General features: G+C 42.5%; 1 protein-coding gene across 2 annotated transcripts in view; it reads right to left on the bottom strand.

Annotated features, from left to right (window-relative positions):
* ABHD2 (abhydrolase domain containing 2, acylglycerol lipase) overlaps nt 1-26972 on the bottom strand; it is a 37425-nt gene that overhangs the window by 8482 nt on the left and 1971 nt on the right. For both annotated transcript variants that reach the window (XM_053954753.1, XM_053954752.1), the window contains exons 2-8: nt 19085-19165; nt 18082-18282; nt 9487-9662; nt 8411-8578; nt 5445-5628; nt 1817-1909; nt 41-154 (exon numbers count right to left, since the gene is read on the bottom strand). In XM_053954753.1, coding sequence (XP_053810728.1) covers nt 41-154; nt 1817-1909; nt 5445-5628; nt 8411-8578; nt 9487-9662; nt 18082-18275 — 929 coding nt within the window. In that variant the 5' untranslated portion in view covers nt 18276-18282; nt 19085-19165. The remainder of the gene's footprint in view (nt 1-40; nt 155-1816; nt 1910-5444; nt 5629-8410; nt 8579-9486; nt 9663-18081; nt 18283-19084; nt 19166-26972) is intronic.

The raw sequence follows: 26972 nt of genomic DNA on the forward strand, positions 1-26972 counted from the left end.
CTTGGAGTTCTGTAGGGGAGCAGAGAACTGCCCTTCATACCTCATAACATTATCATCGATCTGCATGAGTGATGTTGCTGTATAGAGCTTGCCCAGATCAGCATCTGACAGGCTTTGTGGCTTCTTCATGTTGTTATCTCCAAAAAGAACTTGCCTGCAAGAGTGACATCAAGAATTACATCCAAATAACACAAGGGCAGCAAAACCATGACCTGTTCAAGGACAACTGAGTTTACCAAATCTGACAAGATAAGATTAGAAATAGGTTACATAAACATGAGGCTTCCTTGGGAGCAAGAACAGCTTGTTTGTCCACTTACCTCTGCAGCAAGACATAACAAACCCCAGTAGCCTCCTTGTAGGAAAATGTGTTTTCCTTATCTACTGAAAAGCTGCATGAGGGGGCCCTCTTAAAAGAAACTTCCCAGAACAGAGAGCACTAAAGGTATTTGGACTTGAGGTTACATGTTAGAGGGAGGGTTCTTTGGCTTCAGCCCAAACCTGTGGTTGGTTTGGGTGAGAGCAGCAGCAATGCTGGGCACAGCATCTCCTGCACCATCTGGTTCTAAAGCCCCCCAGCCCAGACTTCAGGCTACCCCACACAAAGAAATTACTCAGAGTATTCCCTTAGCAGAAAGCTATTTACTATGGACACTCATAGCTGGTTACTGCCCTCAAGGGAGGATGTGTTTCTTTACCACAACAAACTTCTTCCCAAACAAACGCCACAAGTTGGAAAGGGGTTTTTATTCCCTTTGAGAGGCAGCTGCAGGGCAGGGCAGGAGGCTAGGTTTGATTTGGGCAAGGTAGGGCACAAGTGATTATGGAAAAAGTTTACTTAACACACTTCCCTTCAAGTCAGCACCAGCTTTTTCTGGGTTAAGAATTAAGTACCCTTTAATGGGAGCTTACATAACTTCACTTGTCAAATTTGTTCAAGTTGTCTAAATATTTGTAAACCTGGAATGAATTACGTGGATCATCCTACACTGGCTACCCTCCTTCTACAAGTGCTTCATACTGCACAGGAGTGTAAACAAAGAACCAGAAGTCTGAAGTGATATGTGCTCCTTCAATGAAATAGGTCTTAAGATATTCCCCCTCCTTTCCCCTCAGTCAGGCAACTTCCAATACACACAGATGAGGTACTTTCTTGCCTACAAAGTACCACCCAGAGAACTTTTGATGGGGAAAACACCAACATCGAGCATGTCACCTGTTTAGCACACAAATATCTTTTGTTATTCAAGAGCCACGGATCAGCAGCAGCAGCACAAGGATCCTACAGCACACTTGCACTCCAGGAACAGCAATGTTAAGTGTTTTGCTGGCTACATGCTCTTTCTAGAGGAACAGCTAGAAGCCAGAGCTACAGGTTTGACTATTTGCTTATTTGATAAGCAGCAACTCCATACAGCAGATCTTGATGATTAGTCCTACCTCAGGTAGGTGGCAGAACAAGAGGCTCCTTCAATAGGGAATTCTTTGGCTAGAAGTGAAACAGATGCAGAATACTCCACTTTGAAGTCTAGTTGCAATGTTTTCCTGTGCATGTCTTGTTTATTCATTAAGCAAGTTTCCACAGAACAGAAAAAGACAACGTCTTTCTTCTAACAAAATGGCCAAAGCTTATTTGTCTATCTTACAGTATAATGAGATTGACATGGGCTCACCTTCTCTGTTGGTTCATCTACAGATCTATCAAGGAACTTCTGCTAAACCTTTCAGGAGTCCTACTTTAAAGGACCAGGCAGCCAAATCCAATATAGCAATTGACCCAATCAATACTGTCAGTGTGAGTGACGTACTGCAGTACCTGTGAGAAAGGATGATCTTCTTCATGTTGTCTGCCATGAGGAAGTTATAAAATCTTCTACAATGGTCCCACTGCATGAAGGTTTCTTGTGCCCTAGAAAAAACACAGCAGAACAAACAAAGCTGTTAATGGAGCTCTTGAAAGGTCAGATTAATACACTGTTAACATCTTATGGCAGCCTGGGGGCTGTGTAAACAAACCTCCAGGCCTTCTCTGCCACAGCTTAACCTTTTCCAGGAAATGACTTCCACTTTGATGAAGTTTGTTAGTATCAGAAAACAGATCTGCAGTCTCATCTTGCACAATGCAATTAGCAGTTTTGATCAGAGCATTTAAGAGCCATCAATCAAGATCCATAACACTGACAAGAGGATTTTAGTATCCCTTTGCAGAAGTTGAATGTAATTTACATAATGGGACTTTCAAGGAAAGGGCTAAAACCTGTTGCTCAACAGTGTTGTCTATTGTGTAATACAGCTCTGCAGAGGGAAATAATGTGTGCAGATGTTTCCAATATGTACAGATACTATTACTGTTTCAGTTCATTGGCAGGAACTGTAGGAATAAATACTAGCTGCAGCTGCGAGTGGCATCTGACTTGAAGTCTTTACCTATTCTCAAAGCAGAAGAGCACTTCTCAGCTTATCTGTTGTTAAAACAGAATTTAAGCCAGCCAGAGTTGTGTGAGCTCTGCCAGATACCAGCACTCTTTGCTATGCAGGGTCATGGGCAGGTTAGAGCTTTACTCCTAGCAGGGTTTGCTGTTGCTGAGGGAACACACTATCATTTACTGAGAGACTGAAGAATGCTGGGAGCAGTTTCAGCTACTGAAGCTCTCCTACCACTTAAACATTAACATATCATGAGAACTGCTGTAGATTTAGCATGACCTTCCAAGCTACAGCCTGCAAGTCCCCTACCAGGCAGGAGCAAGCTGTTTTCTTGTAATTAGCTATGCTGGAGTATGGATTAAAAAAAAAAAAATCCATTACCTTTTTGTCTAGCCAGGCTATACCTACCACATTTATGCCAGGGCAGAGGAATGAAAGAAGATAGGAAAATGCATGTTTGTTTCTTCACAAAAGGTTTTCCAAGCAAACCTATTAAGTTATCACAAGAAGTTTGAAGTTTAAGCTACTACATTTCCCTGCAGTTCCTGTGTGTACAGCAGTACTCCCAATATGAAGAGCTGCAAGCGTTAAAAACAAACAAACAAACAAACAAAAAAACCACAGGCAGCTTCCAGTATTTAGAGGACTGCCCATATTTCAGAGCTGAGGTCTCTCCTCACAGCCTGTAGCTATGATGAAGATGCATTCCACAAAATCAAGAAGCAGAATCAAGCCTATGCAGGCAGAGATTAAGGAATAAGGAGTCCTGTCCCTGTTTAGCCTCAGGGAACACATTCCCTAGACTGTGTTAATTCATTAAAGAGTCTCATTCTTCTGGCAGCCCCTAGTATTGCTGCTGCTCTGGAAAGGCTTTCCTGTTTGAGATTCTTGATTCACCTTGCTCACTAAAACTTTTTCCTTTGCTTATGAAACTTATTTGGGGAATAAATGCTGGACAAGCCAATATTTAAAAAAATGGAACTGTAAACTAACTGGTTGTGTTATCAGGGTAATCCACTTCCATGTAGCCCTAAAGGCTGAAGCCAGCTATTTTCATGCATCAGACCAAGCCCAGGAAGGCAGTGGCTTCACCATTCTACCTGGAGGTGCTTTAGACCTCTTCCCTCCCACTTCTATAACCAGGGCACAAGGCCCTCCCTCCTCCTGTCTTTTGCTCAGTAGATGTTGCTTTCCCCTAGTTCTTCAGCTAATTAGCACTTACAGCAGATGTGGGTATGAGGAAGGGAGACACAAGACCTGAGAAGCCTTCCTGCTGGTTGTCCAGTAATACAGAGCAGATGTTTTGTGGCAGGAGGTTTGCTAGGAAATGTTTACCCAGCAGGTGGAGGCAAGAGCTCAATAATACACACAGCCCACACCATGGGGTACATTAAACTAAGGGGAAAAAAAACCAAAAACCGAGTGAGTTGTTTTTCCACACAAATATCCAAGTGGAGAATTGTTAATCAGGCTGTCCTTGCCATGCAAGCATCACAGCATTACTCACAACAGCATTTTGGAGATCAGGAATACAATATTGCATAATTGTAGAAGATGAACCAAGTGGACCTCAGCCAGATATCCCTGCAAACCCTCTCTGATGGTTGCAATTAAGGAGCTGGCTTCAAAAGGATGCTCTGTGCTCTATGCCAGAACCCCAGGACAGCTAAGAACATTTTACTTGAAACAAAACAGAACAGCTGTTCCTGTAGCATCTGTTCAGATTTTAAGGGTGTGAACTATCAGCAGATTATACACTTTTTTAGCAGTAGTCACATCTGACCTCAAAAGGGATTAGATAGCTGGAATATTACAAGCATGTCAAGCTTTTACTCACATCTTAGTGCTTCCAGAAAAGCTTTCTGCTTTTACCTGTAAGAGCCTGATTCATAAAAGCTGTCTTCAGACTGCTGAATAACAAACTGGTCCCTACACAGGCAGGGCATCATCAGCATCAAGAGTTCCAGCTATCCTGACCAGGCTGTGAGGCTGAATTCCATAGCAGGCCCTTCACAGACCTGCCACAGTTTCACCACTCATATCAGCCCAAAAGATCTTGATCCAAATACCTGAGTCTCAACAGTCCCTTTTGGCTTGTAAGTAGTCTCACAGCTCAAAACTGTAGGTAAATTATTGCAGAGTCAGCTGCACCTTAGTAATTGTCCATATGTACAGACAGTAAAAACTGCAAACAGCAGCTTAGCCAGTTACATTGCTTTAATCTTCATTACCTGTGCATATATGGAAAGGTTAAAGTACATTACTTGAGTCCAGTTTTCAAGCAGCACTGCTGTGCCTGGACCCTCCACAGTACATAAAAATTAAGCCATCACAGCTCCTAAAGTGCCACAAGCTTGTCTTCCAGGTGGAGAAACATTAATATTTTCAGACTTTAGGGCTGTAATACTTTTCCTCCTCACCTCCCACTCCTATAACACAGCTGTAAGCATCTCCATCCCTCAATCACCCACAGCACTGTTTCAGTGAGACACACTAAGAGGGGAGCACAGACTGACAGAGACTGTGCTGTGTCTTTCCAGTCTCCCTGGGTAAGAGCTGCCAGATGAAACTGCACACTAAAGCCAAACAAGCTATTACAAACCATGGGATATTTCTCAGAGTGATGAGACAGTGTAAACTATTGCTTGCAAACCTGGCATCAGCTCAGCAGCTGGTCACGCTGCCCAGCCTGCCTGGTTAATTACACCAGGACTGCACAGGGAATGCCTCCTCTTCAGACACTCTAGCCATGAGACAGCATCACATGCACAGTCCAGAAGCTGCCAGCATGTACCTAGCCAGGTACACAAAACCTGTTTGCACTGCTGACAAAGTTTACTTGTGCTTGCAAATCAACAAACCTTCAGGTGCTCCTTCAGGACGGGGCCATCCTACACACTCAGTCTGTCAGACCAGTTCAGTGCAAGAGAAACACCCATCTTCACCTTGCCCTTCCAAAGACCTGCTCCCTCCTACACTCCCAGAAGACAGCAGCACAGAGAAGGCTCCAGACCCACCTCAGTGCACTGTACCCCTGGCACAAGCTGACACAGCACAGGACTCGCTCCTGGTTGGCCTGGCTCTCTCCCAGGTATTTGCACACTATGTTTCCACCCAGGCTGAAGCCCACAACAATCAGCTGGGTCTGAGGGTAGGTCTTCTTGATGTAATTCACCATGGCACCAAATTCCCAGGTGCATCCTAAAAAGAAGAAGAAAGTTAAAAAACATAATATATTTAAGTTCTCATTTGAAGCCTCAGTTGTGTGCTTTGAATTCAGCTTCTTACCCTTTCTGACTTTTCAATAGCCTTAAGGTTTTAACAGCTCTGATTCACATGTGTTCATACATCTGTGAGTCCTGTGGAGCTTAGCTCATGCTTAGTTCTGACAGAGTGCCAAAGCAAGATGAAGTTTAGTTGCTTAAAAATCATGGCGACAGTTAACGTGACAATCAAAACTCTTCCTTTCTAAAACAGCTTAAAAAAGCGGAGTCCAGCAACTCTGGGCTTGATGTTACCATGCAAGAACAGCACACATCATTACTTTCCTGAGGCAGTTTGCCACTTCTAAAGTGAAGTGAGGTATATGGAATGCAGTTTGCTCTTTTGTTTTTAAGCAAGACCAGTATGGATCCCTAAATCCAGCTGCTGTGGGGAGGCGAAAGGAGTGGCTTGTCAGGAAGAGCTCCCAGCAGATTGCTGCAGAGCCTGACTAAGCAGGTGATCTCTGGAATCAGGGAGAAGGGTTAAAGCAGAGATAGTCAACCCTTTGTAACCAGTGAAAAGGTAAAGATACTGCAGCTCCCTGAAAGACAAGGGCATCCCCACATCAAGAGAACAGTTAAGTGTCTCTATAGAGATCTGTTCCACTGTCAGCAAACGCCCACTTGCATCCCACAGGCTGCAGGCACTGAGGGATCCAGTTTCTGGCAGTGCTGGCATCCTCCAACTGTTTGACAGACTTGAAGACCTCCACACATACAACCTGTGTACCTACAACTATTTCTCCTGCTTGTGAGTATGGGAAAAGGAGATATGGAGAAGCAGCTGCAATAGTGATGGCATTAGTACACTGGTTTCAAGTGTTTATGCAGCTTGTTAACCTTCCCTTTGGATTTAAGGCTGCAAACCACAGAAGGCATCACATGAATAACAGAAATGAAACTCCAGATGTTTATTCTTGTCCAGAGTCAGAAACTCAGCTCTATTCTGTGGAACTTGGCCAGGGAGATAAATCCTAGGATTCCAGCATTCCACCCTCTACTAACCTGACACTGCTCCGCTGTGTCCCCACCCCAGCTGTAGCATCCTCAGTAGACACCCAACTTTACCTAGCTCTGGAGTAAACTCTGAGCACCAGGGTTTGCTTCAGTGGAACAGCAAGAACCCAAATGTTTCAGCAGGGTTTGGGCACTTCCTTGTGAACACTCTTAAGACAAGAAATTCTGCACTGCTCTGGTTTCCTCTGGAAGAAGCCAGTGGTCAAAATACTTTAGTGTTTGACCTTCATGATTTCAGGGCAGCTCAAAAATCAAAACTAGAAAAGCAACAGGTCAAGCTTGATATAGAGGCTGGGATTCAGTGAATCCTAAATTTAGGCTACTTGCTCCTCAACAAATATGTCTGGAATACAGCAAAGCTGAAAGAGCACTGAGTTATTTGGGTAGGAGGCAGAGTGAAGTCTACTGGACTTGCTGGGACTTTACTTAACAAGCAACTCTACCAAGTGATTTACTGTCTTACTCAAAGGAAGTGCTAGGCATTCTTTGCCCTTTCCAAGGCTATAAAAGACTCAGAAAGGTATGTCTCAAGAGATGTACTACAGAATAACACCCTAAGGCCAAAAGCAAAGCTTCATGAAAGCAAACTCTTAACTTCTATCAAAACAGCAAATGCTTTAGCATTAAAATTTAGTTTTCAAGACATGGTAGACTTGCAGCCATAACAGCCCAGGGCCTCACTACAAATAAGGGTATTTGGTATTCCTGAAGTGTTTCCCAAAGAGGAGTATATTTAATAATTCTAAAACAAGCAACAAAGCATTACAGCCTATTTGCCTGCCAGACTTTGGCATCTCAAAGCCCAGTATTTCTGTTTTGACAGTTTAACTGTTCAAGATAACTATTCTGTTAATCCAAAATCTAAGCAGTAGCTCAGCTAACTTTAAAAAAATAAAGCCTAACACAAGTCTCCTAAACACAGAATTGGCAGGGTACCTATAGATACTTAGAGTAAAGGAGATGAAGGCTCAAAAGAGCTCAGAAACAAGCAGATTAGGTCACAGGCAAAGAGGCCCCATTCTACAAGGATCACATTACTCACCAAAAGGGCAGTTAAGACTAGCTGGAGTCACCCTTCACACAGTTTCAAATCATTTATTCCTTTTAATATCTAGGTTAAGAAAGACTTCCTTATACTCAAGGTGAGAGCCATAGTCATGGCAGTTAAGCACTACCACTTCTGTAGCTTTACTGTCACACTCCTGAACTGTTCCTGTTGTTGACTTGTGTTACATCCAGGAGCAAATCCTCACTTGTCCCTCCTAAGATATAAAGGTACTTTCTGGATAGGCTGGTACAAACTCCTCTCAGGTTGCATTTTACAAAGCCTCAGAAGTGGCATTTATCCTTCAGAGACAGGTTTGTTTCACATTCTGTGAAAACGGCAAATTCACTATCTCTAAAATCATTTAAACAGGCTCTGGGTAGGCACAAAAGGGCTTTTTTCCCAAAAGTTTTTTGTAAGAAAACTGCCTCCTTGATGAGAACATACGTGTAAGAGCTGACAGAAGAGACAAAAGCTAATTTAGTATTAGCCTCCTCTCTTCCTCCCATCTAAGTTTAGTTTAGTTCTTAAGAAACAGCACAAAACTGTTTTACCCCCACTGGGGTACAGCAGTTGTGTTATTCTGAAGGAGGCTGAACAATCCCTAGAAGTTTCATGAGCTTGAAGGTAAGTTCCCCAGGTGCCACGAAGTACCTACCATATGTGAACATCCGTGGTGAAGTGAGCTCAATGTTTGGCAGGGCTCCCAGGTGATTCAGGACAGCACATCTGTACCCATTTTTCTGGGCATAGTCAACAAAGGTGCGGATGTACTGCTTCTCACTGTGGTTAGCAATCCCCGGGCAGATCACCATCGTGACATCCTCTGTGCTCAGAGAGAGAGGGAAGTTAAGTAAATGTCACTTCATGCAAATTAAGAGAGTCAGAAGGTTGCCATTTCAGATCCGTGGGAAACCACCTACCACAAGCTAGAATTCCTACTAGTCTGCCAAATATCCTCTATGGGACAGGAGACCAGCAGCTCTAGTGCTACAGATGGGAAAAAGTAATTCATGCTATGGGAGATGAACGGTTTTTAACTTCAGGGAAAGCTGTGCAAACAGTTCTCCAGGCACTGCCTAGAGACCCAGAGTACATTCTTCTGTCTAAAGGACATTTTTGATGTTACACATGTTCTGCCTTCTGACAGCCTGTTGTGATTACAACATGTGTGGAAGCTGTGGAGCCCAGCACTCCAAATAGACTGGTTATGCTATTTCCCCCTTATTTCCTCTCTAGAGCTGGGTGTAATGCAGATCTTCCAAATGCAGCTCTGCTAAGCACAGACATTCTGATCAGCTGACATTAACCATCATCTACTTTGTGGCTAATCTAATGATATTTGATCTGCTGACACTGTTCGCTAGTTTAACAAGATATCATTTCATCAACCAAGAAAGTAATTGCTGTAATTCAAGTAAGCACAGTAAATTACATTCAGGATTATCATATGCCTTCAAATTAACTGTAACTCTCATGTGCAAAGCTCCAACATTAGCAGCTGTAGCCACTGAATTTTTATCTCATTAGAAAAGCACTGCTCACAGCAATAAAAATAACAGTAACTGTTCTAGTGCAGCATTGTACCATGAAGATCTCAACACTGACAGTCTTAAAAAAGAAATCTGCTTTTTCTGAGGGCCAAATAGGAGCCATTAGCTCTACCCTCATCTGTACCCCAAAGCACAGAATCAAGTTTAGCAGCTAGATGCAGCCAGCAGCTGTTGGACTGACCTCCAGTGCAGTGCTCAGAGCATGGCTCAAAGAGATCAAAGGTGGCTGTTGCTCCATCTGGCATCGTCAGGTACTTGCGAAGTCCATGTGGATGTGGTGATCTCACTCTCCCCATTTTTCCATAAAGAGCTGTCTGGATATGTCCACTCTTTCCCCAGATGAGGGGTGGAATGTACCTGAAAGGCAGTAATTTAATTGCTTACCCCTGCTGTGTTAACGAGCCCTTGAGAACACATCAGCACTCCCATAACAAATCTTGCCAGCTCCCAAATAGAGTAACAAATATGGAATTGTTTTTGCTCTGACTGAATAGGCAGCAGTGATCTTTACAGCCTTACACAAGAGGAGAGACCAAAACACTCCCAAAGGTGAAAAATCAGCACTGATGGTAGCAGCAGAAGCCAAAACCCAGACATTCCCTATACTGAGATGTTAGAGGAACAAATGCTTCTCACTAAATACACAGAGGCCTTGTGGCTCGATGAGATTGGGAGTGCATGTTGCCAACCAACCAAAGTGACCTCCAGAACTGTACAGTGCTGTAAATCTGTTTTAATTGAAACACTGAAGCCTCCTGGGTTGATCCACATGAACTTCTGTAAGCACTTAACTGTACAAGCCAGTGGCAGAAATAACAGGATTCACACCAAGTTCCAGAAAATGGAAAGCCTCAAGACTTTCTAGTTGGGACCATTTTACACAGAACTGCTTTACTAAGTTAAGCAAAGCACACAGTGCAGGTTGATTTTGCCTTTCAGAATTAGAAGTTGAGACAGTGTTAAGAGAACCAGTCAGACCTGACCAAACTCCACCGAATAACAAATCCCTTTCAGTAAGAGGGGTGAGTCTACCAATTACTTATACTTATCAAGGGTATATTTAAAGCTATGTGACAAAGCAAATCGTCTCTTTTCCTGGCTTACAAGCCCTTAAAAGAGATATGTGAGAAACACAGCTATGAGCTGGAAAGCATTAAAGACTTAGTTATCAGATTTTTTTAGCACAAGCAGAGCTGCAAGTGGTTTAACAGGAAACATACTGTGCCCTAGCACCACCACCATGTGGGCAAGTCACCTGGTCACTCAGCAAAGGAGACTGAGCCAATGCCTTGAAAAAGAGAGTTACATCAGCTCTGAACAGGAAAGCATGAATGATTTATTGTTGAAGAGAACAGCAGTCCCAAGGGACACGCTTCCAATTAAAGAACTGTGGTCTTTGGTGCACAGACCAGGGTATCCAGAAGAAGCTTGAGAGCTTCTGACTTCACCTTGGATCCTGAGGGATTAGCAGCTCCCTCCCTGTTGTGTTTAGGGCTTCCTGCAATTATTCCTTTTGACTTTGAGAGAGCATATGAAGCAGAGATCATGTTCTTCCCTGTTCACCAAAAGCTAGGCAGCTCAGGACTCAAATTTACTACTTAAGCCCATAATCCACTAGAATGTGGCAGAAACCCTACCTTTGTGCTCTGACACGACCTATTCATACAGCTGAGCCTCTCCCCATGTGTCATATAGGCAACTCCCTCCTCTTCCACACACTCCTTAAAAAGACTTCCTACCAAATAAAAACTACTTAGAGTTGTTTAGCAAGACAAGAGCAGCAGTATGGCCTCTTTCTCCCCATCCTTTTCCCTCATCAATGAGGAGGATTTCCTACAGTCAAAGCAGCACAACAGTTCTCTTAATTTCACTCATTCTTGCACCTGCACTTCCCAAAGAGATCCAAAACAGATTTCTGGAGAAACAGGTATTCCTTCAATAAAGGCTGCAAAAGCTGCCACTGATGCTCAGAACCTTGTAAATTAGCCCTCAGTGCATTCCGGATTTGACCACTCAACTATAAAGCTTTTCAAAGGATCCAGGCAAGGCCAGGAGCAGCATCTCTGCACTGGGTCTTGCCAGGCACAATGTACAAGTGGGCAAATTCCCAGCAGTGACAGAGGCTGGACGAGCTCATCCTCTGCAATAGCTGCCAGAGGTAGAAAGCAGTCAGTGGGCCCATTCTCACAATTCAGGGTAGATATCCATTGGGATAGGGCAGTCAAACTAAACCAGGCTGCACAAGAACTACACATGGCTCTGCTCAAGTCACATACAGCTCAGTGCAAGGGTTTTGAACACAACTATTATGCCAGATGGAAGAGACACTGCTCTTCTAACATAAGGAAAAACAGCTGGCTTCAACCCCAGTCATTTACTGTACCACCAGTTCATATCAGTAGCCATACTCCACATGAGACAATGGTTGACTGGTTTTTTGTCTTTTTTCTTCCACAGGCATCCTTTACAGATAGGATTTGCTAGCACCTTCTGAGGGGAGCTGACAAATACAACCTACAATAAGAATTTGCAGCGCTTTTAGAAGAACCTCAGACATCAACATTGCTTCAGGGTTTCTAATCTTGGGTGAAAGCAGGCATTGGAAAGTTTTGGTGATTATGGTTCCATCCAGTGCTTTTCAAATCAAAGACTATCCTCCAATTATACCCTATAGGGCTAACAGGAAAGCAATTTGTGCAGCTATAGCAGCTAAGTTATACAGCTATTACTGATTACTGCTACCATGAAAAAAACCAAAAATCAAGGATCTCTGCAAGCACCAATCCTGTCCTCATGTTTAATCTACAGCTCAGTTTCCAGCCATCCACTGGAAGAGATGCAGCAGCACATACCACAGGATGTTGTTAAAGATGAAATTAGAATAATCTTCAAAGCCTCACTGCTACTGCCAGAGTTTAAACAAAGGCAAATGTTTTCAAGCACACTGCTTCCCACAGCCTGTCTCTTCACGTTACTGATGGTTTCTCTGGGGAAAGAAAGCCCCAGACCCATCTTTGCATAACCCAGCTGAAGGTTCCCTAAGTACTGCTCTGCAATAAATCAAACCTTTACACTGCTTTTACAGGCAAACAGCACATGCATTTCTATCCTCAACCCAGCTGAAAAAACCCAACTACCCAGTGCTGATAGCAAGAGCTAGAACAGATTGTTTTGTAGTGAAGTCAACATTCCTCCTGGGAAGAAGCTGTAAAAAGATGCTTCTCCAAAACAACCATCCTGCAGACAGAAGAGCACGTACTCAGGGCATTCTTCTTGTGGTTTACCTTAAGAAAACAAGCACAGCAGGATGCAACACAGGGAAACACAACCATGCAGACTGAGCAACTAAGTAGTATCCAGTCTAAGGGGCATTTGAGTACTCCCCTTCAGATTTTATGCTAAACCTATAATTACTGCTCAATTTAACCATGTCTTCCAAACAAGGGCCCTTCACTCAAAAGCAGGTGGCTTTCCTGCAGCATTGATAACATTGGAAGAAAAGCATTCAAGGGCACAGCAGATTTTCAACTCCTTCCTCTGTCTGCTATAAAGTGAAGTGGTTCTGAAAAGCAGTGTACTGCAGAGATTACTCCAGCACAGCATGGAGATGGTTCAGTACCTATTCCTCAGTGTCCTGTTCCAGAGAAGCTGCTCCCAGATGTACAAGAGTCCAGGAGCAAACACCATGTCCATAAGCAGCATATCCACTGTTATGCAATAGTGGCTTATGGTGACAGGAGCTGAGCAGTGAACACCAGCCAGGAGGACCTCTTGCCAAGGCCTCCACATGAGGACAAGGACAGCAGAACACAACAACCCAGACAAGCATGTACTGATAAAAAAAAATTCCAAGGGAAAAGTTGTGTTGTACCAAAAATGGAGATTTTTATTTCTGTGAACCAAAAATGGCTTCCGAGCTTTCTCCAGACACAAAGGCTTTTAACTGATTCATTTCCCTGTTTTGGTCAGTTGCAATAGATAGCAGGCACTCTGAACAAAGATAAATATTTGAAGGAGTTAGGTCTTCCAGTAACAGGACTCTGCAACAGAAGGCAGAGAGAACAGGCCTGGGGATGGCATTTACTTATTATGGAAGGTCTCTTACATGGCCCAACATGTACAGAGTTCACCACTCTGAAGTGGTTAGAGTGAATTCACACCCAGCTACATAAATCTGCTCACCAATGTTTCTGTTTGAGCTCTGAACCTGCATTCCAGCAGCACAGCCTCACATCTTGATAGGTGGCTGCCCACAGTGCTTGAGAACAAGACAATTTCTAGGTTTTTCCCAAAAATTTCTCCTGGCGTTTTAATATTTAAAACAATTCCAGCATGTGATTGTAGATTAAGTTTAGTGGCTCTCAGGCAGTAGATTATCATTTTAGAGCACATACATAATCCAGTATGCAGGAATTTAGGAAAGCAGCAGCTGTATAAGCAGCTCACACAAAGCACATAAAAACTGTGCTATTTTTATTAGCAGGCATCAGCATTCAGGTCCTCAAAGATGTGAAGTGGAAGTTCAGCAACAGGCTTATTTCTGGAGCATTGCTTCATTTCATCTGAGGAGATTAACACTTTAACTCTTACATGGCCTTTGCGTGCACACTGGATACTGATGGTGAGAAAACAGTCTACAACTTGTCAATGGCAGAATATTGTAAGAACTTCTGCCTGCATGACAACAGGTAAGAGATTATTTTTCCCCTTTACAGAGCAGTTTGGAGGTATTTAAAGAATGCTTTACAAAATTAAACTTTGTTTGAGCCTTGTCCTTTATTTGATGCTAGGGAATGCAAGTTGAATTTCAAATAAAGGAAACTCAAAAGTCTGCAGGGTTCAACCCTCGACCCCAAATATGTAGAAAGCAGCTTTTTCTGCATCAGCTCAGCTAGATTGCTCAATGTGATGAGGACACAGCAAAAAAAATTGCAACAAAAAAAAAATTAAGCAAGTTATGGAGCTTCCACATTCCCCAAGTCTCAAAAAAGAAACAAATGGAGTAGAAGTGTTTGTTTGCTGCCCACAGTACCTGCGTGAAGCCAGAACTATTTAAAAGTACAGACTGGCCTCCTTAGCTAAACCACCTCCTTCACCATTTAAGAGGTTTTTATTTAGTCAAGTGCCCATCACACCCCTCCTCCCTCGCCAGTGACTACAAGAAGTATTTTAGTCAAAACAAGGCATGAAGATTTACAGCACTTAGAATCTTCCTTGCTGATAAGAGCTGGGGAACACAAGGCTGCTGCCAATGCCACAGCATCCAGCAAAAACTCAGACCCCCGAGGCTGCTTCCTCTGCAAGGTCAATGCTTCAACTTACCAACAGGGAGCTGCCATTCTCCTCTACCTCTCAGCATGTTCACTTGCCAAAGCTTCAGGGGTAACACTGTTCTTCTAGTTTATTATTCTCCTGGAAGTGTTCCTCCCAGAGTAAAACACCTAGGAGTTGACAGGGATCAAACACTGCTTGCCATTAGGGGAGAGAAAAGAACACTGAAAAGCTTGAAGACAGCTATTCTGACTACTCATCTCCTTGCATCTAAGAGAAAAGCAGTGACAGTGTAAAAGACTTTGGTACCAGGCAGCCTGCTCACCCAACATAGGTTGGTGTGCAAACAAAGGATAAGAAGGATCTAGGCTGGATCTTTGACAGTGTTTACTAACAGGCTTGACAGTCATTTGCCTCAATCTTTGAGGAGCTTGCCTTTACTGATGATAAAAAGTGTGCAGACAGCAAGGATAATTATTTTCAATACGGATGACACGTGCCACATCTCTACAGAAATAAAAATTCACACACTTTTTTAGAATAAACAGCCAAAAATGTCTGGCCTAGTACAGCAAGCACTGGCCAAATTTACCCTCGTGAATCAAAGAGCCAGCACTGCATTTCTACAGGAATAAGAGCAGATGAAGGACTTTCTGTACCCTTTTGAAAGGCAGGAAAAGGACACAGCTGCCACCAGCAGTTAGGCCCAAGTGCTCAAGGGCACCAATAGCTGTGCTGAATTGCAAGAGCTTCCATATAAGCAGCAGCAATTTGAATGGAAAATTAAAAAATTTGAATGGAAAAGGGTCTAATTATACTACTCCACTTGGTAAGCCAAAGTACAGAGCTGGACAGGGTCAGAGCAATGGAAAAAGAGGTAAGACAACATGAGCTCTAGGAAGACAGATTCTCTTGCTTCCCAATGTTTGGTAGATATGTAGAAAGTTTCTGGCAGTTCACAGAACTGTAATAACCAGTACTAACATCTACAAGTACAAGGTACCTGGCACACAGCCATCTCAGGCAGCTTTACAATTCAAAGTTGCTAAATTATTCATCCACCAACACTTGGCTTACTGAATGACAGTGCACTGAATTAAGACCAGAGGTGAGGATTGTGCCATAAAGGGAAAATAAAGTCCAAAAGTGTTTACTCTAAGAATTTTTAAACATCTTCATATGTAGCACAAACAAACAAAATTATTCTTTCTCCCCGCCAGCCTGTTTTTCATTGCAGTGCCCTCACCCCTTCCTCCCTTCAGCAGGAGCTGAACAAACCAGGTCTGAAAGTCAGCTCACAGCTATGAACATTCCTCTGCACAGAAGAATTGGCTTTATAACAGATTTGACAACAAACCCAGTCCTAAAGTAACAGAAGGGATTGCTGGGCTACTTATTTTGCTTTCATGGTAGAATCTGAAAAGAGCTGCTTAATCAGCTTTCCTAACACTCTGAATAATTAGCAAGTAATCAAAGCCTTGCAAGATTTTTCGGTGGAGTACTGCACAAGCTGTTTTCACATAGTTTTTTCTTAATTATCCTACAAACTGTTTCATGCATAATTGCAGGAATTTAAATACATTTGTCCCCCTGTAGTCTCCAGGTGACTTTCATGCCTAAAGACAAGATTTTTTTGATTTTTTAAAAAATTCTATATTGGAAAAAAAAGTCTGTGATAACATCACTAGAACAGTAAAAAGAAATAATCACATATACATCTTACATCTGTCTTTCCTGTAAACTCTTTCAATTCCCTACAGCAATTATATTCCCAACAGTCCTGTCTTCCTTAACAGAGATATAGAAGTAGGAGGACTGAACAGCTACCTATTGATACATTTTGTTCTGGTTTGTTTCAGCTGAGTTTGCTTCCTTTTGTCATGTAAGTCTTTCAGACAATATTTTGCCCATAACCAGGTATTGGAGATGACTGCTACAGTTTTCAGAGAAGCTGGCAAGCCTGAGCTCAGCTGATCTAGAGAAAGCAAACAAATCAAACTTGCACACGATCAACACAACACCAGGGGTCTGCAAGTAGCTCATCACTCCTGTAATTAATGCACAACAGATGCCTAAATACTGCTAGACATGTTTTGCATTTTCACTCTTTTGGGAATGCTTTGTTCTCCAACTGAAAGTCAATAATACGGCAGTGCTAGGAGCCTGTGCTCTGAGGACAGAGCTGAAATAGCAGGGAAATGGATGCTAAATTAGCTTACAATCCATTTCCAAAGACTAGCCTGATACTAATATGCCTTCAAGGCTGGTAACCGGCTTCATGCTTGTTCCTTCAGTGACTAGGGACATGTCAGACTGGAGTGCAACACTGGGATGGCAACTACCTGAAGTACTAAGTAACTCAAACCTCCTCAATGTATTTTTAAGGAAAGGAATTGCTTTGCAGTTAAGGCAATAGACATAATCAAGTATCATTTATGTTACCACTAGCCTGGAGTACATCACAGAACCCTCTCTAGATTCCAATTTCAACAGATAATGCTTTGTTTCCTCTAGAAGTTTACAGACCCCATGGCCTAACATCTTATACCTTATGTAATCAAGGCACCTAACACAGCACTGCTAAAAGCCTCTCATCTCCCCTGAAATGACTATCCTTAAGTCAGCTTGACTTTTGAGATCCAAAAGGAAAGTTCATGCAGCTGCACTCAGCACTTACTATATAATTGATGTACTTAGAGCTTCTAAATAGGACTTGCAAGTTTTCTAAGTGATTGCAGAAGAGAAATACTGTAATCAAAGTCCTTGTCCCTCCAAAGCCTCATGAAATTGTACTAAATGCTTGCTATTATTGGAGAATGTTCTTGGTGAAGCTAAGGGCAGCTGCACTGATTCTGGAGGTCTTGGAATGGAAGATCAGGGATCAGCCTGCTCAAATTCAAATTGACCTTGTGTCAGCTGTGTAAGTGTATTCAACAGGCTTAGAACTGGCCTCTATGTCATTACTTTATTAAACTAGTTAGGATGTGCTCTACCAGTAATAAATTTCATTAGTTTTCAATCAACTTGAAGTACTTCAGATAAGAGCAGGCACTTCAAAACTAATAGCCAACCCTGTGTTCATTATAAGGGCACTGACACACCAAGAAAATGTTTCCTTCCTGTGGGTCCCAACAGATTCTTTCTCTAATAAAAAGGAGTACAAGAACATGAACAAGTGCTAACTGCATCCATCCCTCCCCCATTTCCACAGACAGTGGGCTGTTGCTGCTGGTATAGTATAATATCAGCACACTATAATTCTATAAAGATGGACAGTGATGACTTTTTCTATGCATCTGTGGAAAACTCCACACAACAAGGCTTGGTCATAAATCCAGGTACCTGAGACAATAAAGAAATGCTTGATTTAGAAAAGATTTATTTTAGTAAGAGTATACCCTGACATTCATTTGAACCCAAGTCCATGAAACACATGAGGAAGAATGGATAAATGCAGCTCTTCTTCCAATAATACAGGTCAGCATGGAAAAAATATACCACTTACTCTTTGGTCAAAAGTGGGCAGGATTTGAGTAGAAAGCGAGCCAAAGCAGAGTCCTGGTAAATGAGTTCAGGAGGGGCAGTCGGGCTTTTTAAATTCAGGCAGCGAACAATAACATACAGAACAGCAGCAACTGCAGCTAGCTTCACCCCATCAAACACTGCTGGCAGCTCAGAGGTTTCCAATATTGCACTCATTTTCAGCCTGCAGATAAAAAACAACGTTAAAGCTTTTAGAAATATAGTGTTGGATATGAATATCAACTGTCATGTTAAATACACAAATTTATCAGTCAACACTGCCAGGAAATCCTAGCATACCAACTAAGACTAGCAACTTTTAAGCTGGAAGAAAATTTAGTTGGTATTGTTCTAAACACCCTGACCAACAGAAGAAAAACTGGATGATCAGCTGTGAAGGAGATTTATTCCTAATCAGTGCTGCCTTAGAATTGCACCAGTGTCTCAGGTATCAGCAGCCAGTCAATACATGCAGGATCCTGGCCAAAACTACCCAGGTCAAACAGAAGCTGGGTGAAAAGACAGGCTATAAAGGCACCTTGGCAGCTTTGGACTTGTGTTCCTTCACAGGTGTACAAGCCAGACTTGAAAAGGAGCACCTGAAAGAACTACTGTGTCAGCTCCTCAGCCTGAGTCTTGCAGTTCCATGAGAACACTGGTACTAAATCCTGCCTGCACTTAAGATGGTCACTTTATCTACTGGCATTTTCAGCATTTCTTTCTATTCACTGTGGATCTGCAGCTGAAGGACTAGATGAATATCTAATCTTTCAGAGGCTTCAGAGTAAAGGAACATAAGCAAAGAAGTATAAAAAAAAAATATATCCTTCCAGTTTGAAATCAAATTCTTATACTGATTCAGCTCATTTTGAACATACAGTTCAAACAGCTGGCTGCATTTATTATTGAAGGGAGAGGTTTTTCCCTGGGTCTTTCCTAAGTAATATGGGTAACCCAAGTAAGATAAGTGACAAGCAAAGTCTTACCAATTTCAATTTTCTTCAAGCTAGAAAAAGTTGCCAGTCCTTAGCAGACTTCTCACCGATCCACGTGCTGTGTGAGCAACCCTGTGCGGGGGGGGGGAAGCAAATTGATTTTTACTGATCAAGCTGCATTTCTCAGCTGGAAAGGATGAACACAAATTTATACAAAGGTCCCATCACAAACATGGCAAGCTATTTGTGTAGTCAGTCATAACCAACTCTGATCCATCTGCATCAGAAATTCATTGCCAGTGGACAGATTCCAGACTAGATCACTTGCCTACAGGGTATTAACTCGTCTGCAGTGTGCAAATGCAACTTCACTAGCAGAGAGACTTCATCTCTGCAAGACAGTGAGACATTGCACTCAGAAAACCTACCCAAATCTCTTCTTATTTAAAGGACTAGAATTAGCAGGATACTCTTCTAAACTCTTCAATGTCTACAATGTTACTGAAGTGTGAAGCCAGCCTGAAAGAAGTTTCTGCTACTTTTATTCTGGCTTAGCAAGGCAGCTCACTCCTACAGATGGAAGCTTGTAAACATTCTCTGCTTGTTCCCACACTTGCTTTTTGAGATGTTACAATATATCACACTTCAACACGGTGGGAGCCACAGGAGGCTCAGACACAGACACCTAATTAACACCACTGCACATGCAAGTTCTTGTTACAAGAATTTGATGATGCCAATAAAAGAGAAAGCTTTCAGCCTGTGACCATACAAGTGTAAGCAATACTTGCTGTTAGAGCTGCCTTCCCACAGGCACAACAAATCGATGGGGACTCGGAGCTTCCAGGAAAAGCTCCAGAACTGTCTGCTCTCTACCACAGCTGCTGCTTCCAAATGGAAAACACACTATCAGGGCAGAGCATACCAAAGCCTTACTCTTCTTTATAGCAGGAGTAAAGAGCCTCAGGAGTACTTTCTGTACTCAGTGTAGCTACACCAAAACCCCTTGGAAGAAAACACGTGTGACATCAGCTATTGACTAACAGCATGCTGGAAAGCTCCAAGTTTCTGCCACCACAACCATCTGCATAGCAGAACAGAATGAGGGAAGCAGAGACATTTAATCTTGGACAACTCTTCAGCTTTTGTTTTCCAATTCTGAGCTTCACAGTAGAAGTGAGAAGATGGGCCACAAAAAGCCATCTATTCTTCTGCTCAGAAGATTGCATGGGCATCATGAGAGGAGTTGAAGTACAATGTTCAGCTGCAGGATGTTATCTCACATCTTGACTTGGTAAGCTTTCACCAACACTATCAGTTCTGTAGGAGACAACAGGCAAACAACAGCAATGGCTTCACCAGGGAAGGTACAACTGGCTGAGAAGCAGACCAGGTTCCTGAACTCAAGGACAATCAGGTGCTCAAGCAAAACTCCCTCATATCAAACTCCCAGAAGTTCTGTTGACATCTTCCTGTAATTGTGTTATTCAGAAAATTAAGAGGCACTAATACCTGAGACCATCCTGACACCTGGATTTTAAGCTAGTTTGTTGTTTACAACTTTCACCTAAGTGAATGTAAAATAAAACTGAACACAATTAGTCATTAGGATTTTGTACTAGTGACTCAACATAATTAATCCAACTAAACCCTATCTCCCTGAGATGTTTTCTCCAATATAATCTTCAGATTACAAACACGTCACATCTTTTCTGATACTTTTATATTTCATGTTAGCCTGTCACTCCCTTAAAACAGCATGCAAGCTTGCCATTACCTTCAGAAAAATCAGCTGTTGGTAGGCAGGAGTATGCTTTGACACTTATGAACTAGTATTTTCCATTTTAGACAGTCTAAAACAGATTCACAGAACCTAGGCCACAAACATGTGCTAGAGGTTTATGTATTTGTCAAAATCTTTACCCAAAAGCTCAGATCAGCCTGTAGATGTAACACAAAGCTGGCACTGCTTCAACTGCACAGCTTCCTGCTTTTATGTGATTATTTAAGCAGTGGATCCAGCCCATGAAGACTCCATGCCCCATGGAGCTGTGTCACTTGAGGCACTTCTAAAGCCTGGTGTTTCTGAAGACCTAAACAGACCTGTCTCAGCCAGGGCAGATTTGCAAGGGCTGAGTCAAGGCACTCAACTCTAAAATTTTAAGGGTTTATCTTGCTAAAATGGATTTGAGCTTTGTCTCTAATCACCTAGGACAAATGTGTCCCTCTTTAACCAGCTGGGATGAGGTCACCTTGCTTCTGTTTTGTTAAACCCTTTTTGCATTGGCCCAATACACTTATCTATCTAAACAAAAAAGATAAATAACTACAGGGTTGAGCCAGACAAATTTTAATCTAGAATCTCCTCTAACTGGGTCACCATTAATCTAAATGGACAAACATTTGACTTTTTCTATATACAAAACATTGGATTCACTTCTGGAAGGCTAGGCAAAATTACCAAAAAGCATACCACTGGAAGCAATCAAGCCTTTCCATCCATCAAAGCATTTGAGATCCACATTGAGGAACCCAAAGAAGTAGAAGCTCTTGGCCCCAAGGATGTTATTTTGAAGCATCTTCATGGCACAATTTAATTTTTTTTAATCACTTACAGGCATGACAGCCCCAAAGACCTGCAGGCCTCTAAAGCAATGTTGTTAAATCCCAATTTTAACTGAGGGATAAGTTAAAAATTAATCACAGGAAAGCAAGTGCTGGATTTGTGGTCTTTTAATTTGCCCTTTCATCACAAAAAAGCTGAAAATCATGTTACAGGAAACATTTCAGCATTGCTGTTAACAGAGTGCACTTCATCTGTACAAGTATAATGAGAAAAAAATCCTAAGTCTCACCCTTTCCAGATAGAAACAGATAAAAGTACAACAAAAGCCAGTAGAGCTACAGCAAATTCTTTATGTAGCCCTTCAAGAACACCGGGTTCTTGGAAAAGCCATCATCAAAATTTTTACTTGTACAGTAAGTGAATTCACAACTATCAACAAATCCAAGACCTGTACACACTTCAGTTTCAGGTTTCCTATGGAGAGGAAACTTCCAGAGACAGGAGTCACTGTGACTCAACAGGGCACGCACAGGATTTGGTAGCTACCAAGCTTTACAGCTCCTCCACCCACAGAAACAGTCTGACTCTTCATACTGGAAAGCCAATTTTAAAAAAGCAAAGATATTAAAGGAAGCCATTCCCACAGGATCCTCCCCCCTCAGGCCTTTTAACAAGCCATTGAAAGCCTGGCAGACTCATTTATTTCACTGAAGCATTAGAAGTGCTTTGGGCTAATACAAGGATGCAGCTTTATGGAACACAAAGAGCAAAGGCTTCTTTGAAACGGGCTCCACTAACGAGATGTGCAATTCTCCATTACATGGACTGAAGAATCTTGAAGGAATGCCATTTCCAGGAAGGGCAGCTTGGTACAAAAGCCTCGTGGATGCCTCCCCACCCCTCAGCATTTTGGCTCACTGATGCTCTCAGAGCTCAGCTGGATGCCACAACACTGGAAACATTCCTGGCCAACAGTGAGAGTCTTTAACCTGTCCCATTCAGTGACAGCTTACCTAGCAGAGCAATACTCTTACCCACTAGGCCTCAGAAGAGCCAAGGAGGCCACTTCTGACAGATTTAAGCAGGCAGACTTTGTTAACTAACATATCAGACATTTCTTGGACTGGTTTCATATATTTCAGTGCCTATTTGGGAATAAAACTCTGAAAACAAGTATATCAGACAAGAGGAAAGCAAACCCACCCTACTTTAAAGAGTTGTGCCTAAGCAGATTGGGATCAGAAATAAGGTGGGTTTTTTTCCCACCTTTTTAAGGAGGAAGGCTGAAGTTAGTTCTTTATGGGATGTTTCCAGGAAATTAATCATCTTTAATATCAGCCAAAGCTAATGACTTTTCTGAAAGATACACTGCAAAACCAGAAGGTACAGGCTTGTCACCTCCAGGTAAGACATTTAGAACCACATTATGGGGAAAGGAACTTCTTTAAGGAAAGGGTAAAAAGTAGAGCACTGCATAGTTTTTTAAACAAAGACAAGTTTTATGCCAACATATTACTCAAATGTCACTCCAGGAAGTGCACGGCAGTGTCACACTGCTGAGCTTTCAGTAGTTTAAATGCAGAGGATGATGGTTAGAGACCATCCAGATGAAGATGAATCCACTTGAGAAAGGTTCTGAAGCACGTGTCCTGATGGGAAAGGCTGCCAGACTAGGCACTGGAGGACAAGCTACACAAGTACAGAACCTGTGTAAGAGGACTCGCAAAGAAAGCCTCAAACTTTATTGCACAGTTCTATATCCTTTTACCCAGCACCTGTATAAAAAATGCCTTTGTTTTTTTAATACTGATGTTATAAGTGTTAAGTCTAACCTGCTTTGTTCCCTGAAAATTACAGACACAGGTATTTTAGGGCCACACCAATACTATGCCTCATCAGCTTATGCACAAAAACCAAGTCATAATACCACTTATCTTGAGACTGGCACCTACCCAGCCCAAGCTCACCCAGTGCAGAACCTCCCATTACCTTCAGTGTGGCTCAGAGAACACGTCAGAAGCAAATGCTGAGGTCTTGATGCATCACTCAGTACTTCTGGCCGTTTAAAAGAGCCAGCTAAGTCTCAGACCTCAAAGCACAGAGGGTATAATTAAGAATTAGCTGAGCACTTAAGGCACTTAAGTTTAGGGTTAGATGCAGCCACGAGACAAAGTGCAGTCCTCAGGAGTTTGGCAAAGCCCACCACAGGTTTGTTGTCCAACATGTGACAGATTTTATCTCCAAATAAAGAGGGCACACTGACATGCCCCATCACAAGGATGCTTAAAAGAACACTATTTGGACAGCCTATTGAAGTCCTCAGTGCAAATCCCTCCCTGTGCCAGGGCCATACCAGGCCAGGATTTGGCTGGTTGGCAAGTACAGAAACCAACAACTATTGTTTACACCCTGCTCTAAAAAAAAATTCTTGGCTGGTGCCTTCACTGGAACTTGACCTTTTCATCAGTTACAAACTTGGCTCACACTAGATTTAGAGGTACTGTGAGGTTACAAGGACAAAGTTCATAGCACAAGGAACCATCAGCACAGTCAGAAAGCCAAGTGCCTCGAACTAGAGCTTTTACCTTGCCCTTGAGGAATTCTACACCTTCATAGCAGAAATCAAACATCTCAGAGAGCTGGGTGTACAGCCCAAGGCAGGTTGCTTAAAAAAGCACCCAAGAATTAATCTATAGCCAACAGGGCCAAAGGCTCTTCAGCACTCTCACTTATCCAAGAATGCTAATTTACAGTCAAATGAGCCTTGTTTTTGACTTCCTTCTAACTACAGGAACTGCCTTTGTTTCCCCACAATATCATCTTAACTAATCAGAAATAGTTCCATTTCAGGACAGGCAGCTTTTATACATTAGCTGAGGTTGCTATGTAGAGTCCTTGTTACATCACCTTATCCTGGTTCCTGTTTTTGTCAAATGGACTGAAAACCTCTGCATTGGCTTTCATTGCACACACCTCATGAACATGATTAAACCAAGACAGGATCAGACGCTGACTTCACAGAAATCAATTAATTGCAGTAGTCAAGTAATTATGTTTGCTGAAATAACATGAGCCTTTCCTTTAAGATAAGGTGCAGAGACTTGGGACTGTCTCCCCATCCACTACCTTATGTAACTACAGGTCCTTGTAGAAGAGGTCAAGATAACTTTTAGGTACAGAGAGAAATGTCGGGTAACACCTTTCTACAGTCTTACAGCATTAGCAGGTGTCCCTTGCCTACCACATAACTGTGCCAGGGAGCAGCATTAAGCTCCAGGGAAGAAACGGAGTACACAGACTGTAGAGAACCCAACAAACCACGCTCAGTAGTTGAGGGAATGCTGCTGGAATCAAGCCACACTGAGCTAAGTAAGCTAATAAAAACTGCATTATAGACCAACCCTCCTCAAGGAAGTCTGCTCTATTCCTTCATTATATTTTGAAGCATCACATTGTTAAAGCCTCATTTATCCTCTGACTGCAACCCCTCCATTCCCACACTGCCACAGGGCTCAGCTGAACATACTGGAGGAACAGCTCAAGGTCCAAACACACCACATTTGTTTGCTCAGCTAGAGGGCTGAATAAGTGGGGAACACGCTCCACACACAGCAGGGAGAACCCACCTATAACAAAGCACAACAGAGGTAAGAGAACTTCATTTGAGAACGGTCCAGTTCAAGCAGCTTGAAGACAGCTATATGAAAAGCTGAGGTGCTGTTTCACTGAGGTCTTTAAACACCTTGCTTGCTTTGTTCCCCTGATGAGCAGCTCCTCTCCACAGGGGAGCAGAAGATTTGCAGAGTCATTCTCTCACAGCCTGCCCATGACAGATAGAAGGTTCGCACTAGAGGAATAACGTCATTTCACACAAGTAACATTGAAAATGAGGCAAAAACCTTTCAGGACAGAACAACTACACAGCTACCACCACTGCTGAATACTCAGGTTCTCCCAAACTGCAACTAAAAGAAAGGTTTTGGAGCACTACAGCAGCCACCAGCAATTCAATGTGCAATGAACTACACTGTCCTCTCTTCCACTGAATCAGTGTGACAGGCTAGGAGTATTACAGGCTCATGTTTTAGGACACTTTGTCCTTACCTCTTACAAGGAGGTTCACTGTAAATGACTCTGCATGTGCTTATTTCACTTAGTACAACCCTTCGTATTCACATATGCTCAACCAACACTTCACAGAACTCGGTGTTCCAGATAAAGGAGAGCCAGGCTTGAACCCCCTCTGCACAAGCTTTTTGGAACCTGCAGCTCTATACAAAAGTATCTTTGAGGATGCTTTGAGGTAAGTTTAGAAGCAGGACAAGCTACTCAACAGTGAGCCTCTTAGCAGCAGTCACTTGTCCCTTCCTATGAGGAGCCTGTACTATACTTTTTGAGTACTCAATGCCCTGAATAGGGCTGTAGCTCAGTTACCTACAAATAAGACATGAGACATTTCAGAAAAGTTCGGTGTTTCCAGGAGCTCAACCCATATTAACAGAGGAAGTTGTCAATGTCATTTGTTTTAGTCAGACTGAACCCATGATAAGGAGAAATTAAAGCAGAGAGTAATAGGCAACAGCACTTGGTCAGTCTAGAGATACAGATAAAACTCTGTTCTCTGCCAAGTCTGGCACTGCCTTCCACTGCCACTACCTTTAAGAGCTCAGGCTCAATGACATTTCAAGCACCTGGTTTGTACTGAACTGCTTTGCAAAGCATTTTCAATTACTGCTGCCTGATACTGGCAGAGTAAGGCTGGCAGTCAGAGACAATCTTTATTATTAAGTCAACTGAGGGAGCTGCAGGAAAGATAAGCCCTTAAGTGTAAAAGCCTTCCTAGAGCCAGAAAAGGCTAAGACAGCTGCCCCACAGGGTACCATCACTGCCACCCATATATGCTGGGCAAGTGGAGCTTTGCTTCTCCACAAGAAGGACAGTGTGCCCTTGCACACTGAAATGAAATCAACTGAAATTCAATCAATCAGCCGAGTTTGATCAGATGTTTAACTGCATATTAGCTTAAACTTTGCAAGGTATATAGGCAGAAGAAGGGTAAATACTTGCACAGAAGATCAATTGAACTATAGCACTTTAAGAACAGCAATTCAGAGCTGTAACACATTACGAAACACACTCTTCCAGAAAACTCAGAAGAAGATGAAGACTCTAAAGTACTAACAAATCACGATTGTTTAGGCTTTGGCTGAAAAGTCCAAGTGACTAATTTCAGGCTGGTCTTTGCACCTTTCAGTAGGAATTACAAGCAGCCAAGAACACAGCACTTACACTCCTATGAGAGACTGAAAAATCCTGTTCTTGGTTAGTTTAATCCAAATTTTGGTACTGCCAGAGCTGGCAGTGTGAAAGCCT

Source organism: Vidua chalybeata, chromosome 13 (assembly GCF_026979565.1).
Source record: "Vidua chalybeata isolate OUT-0048 chromosome 13, bVidCha1 merged haplotype, whole genome shotgun sequence".
Classification (NCBI taxonomy): domain Eukaryota; kingdom Metazoa; phylum Chordata; class Aves; order Passeriformes; family Viduidae; genus Vidua; species Vidua chalybeata.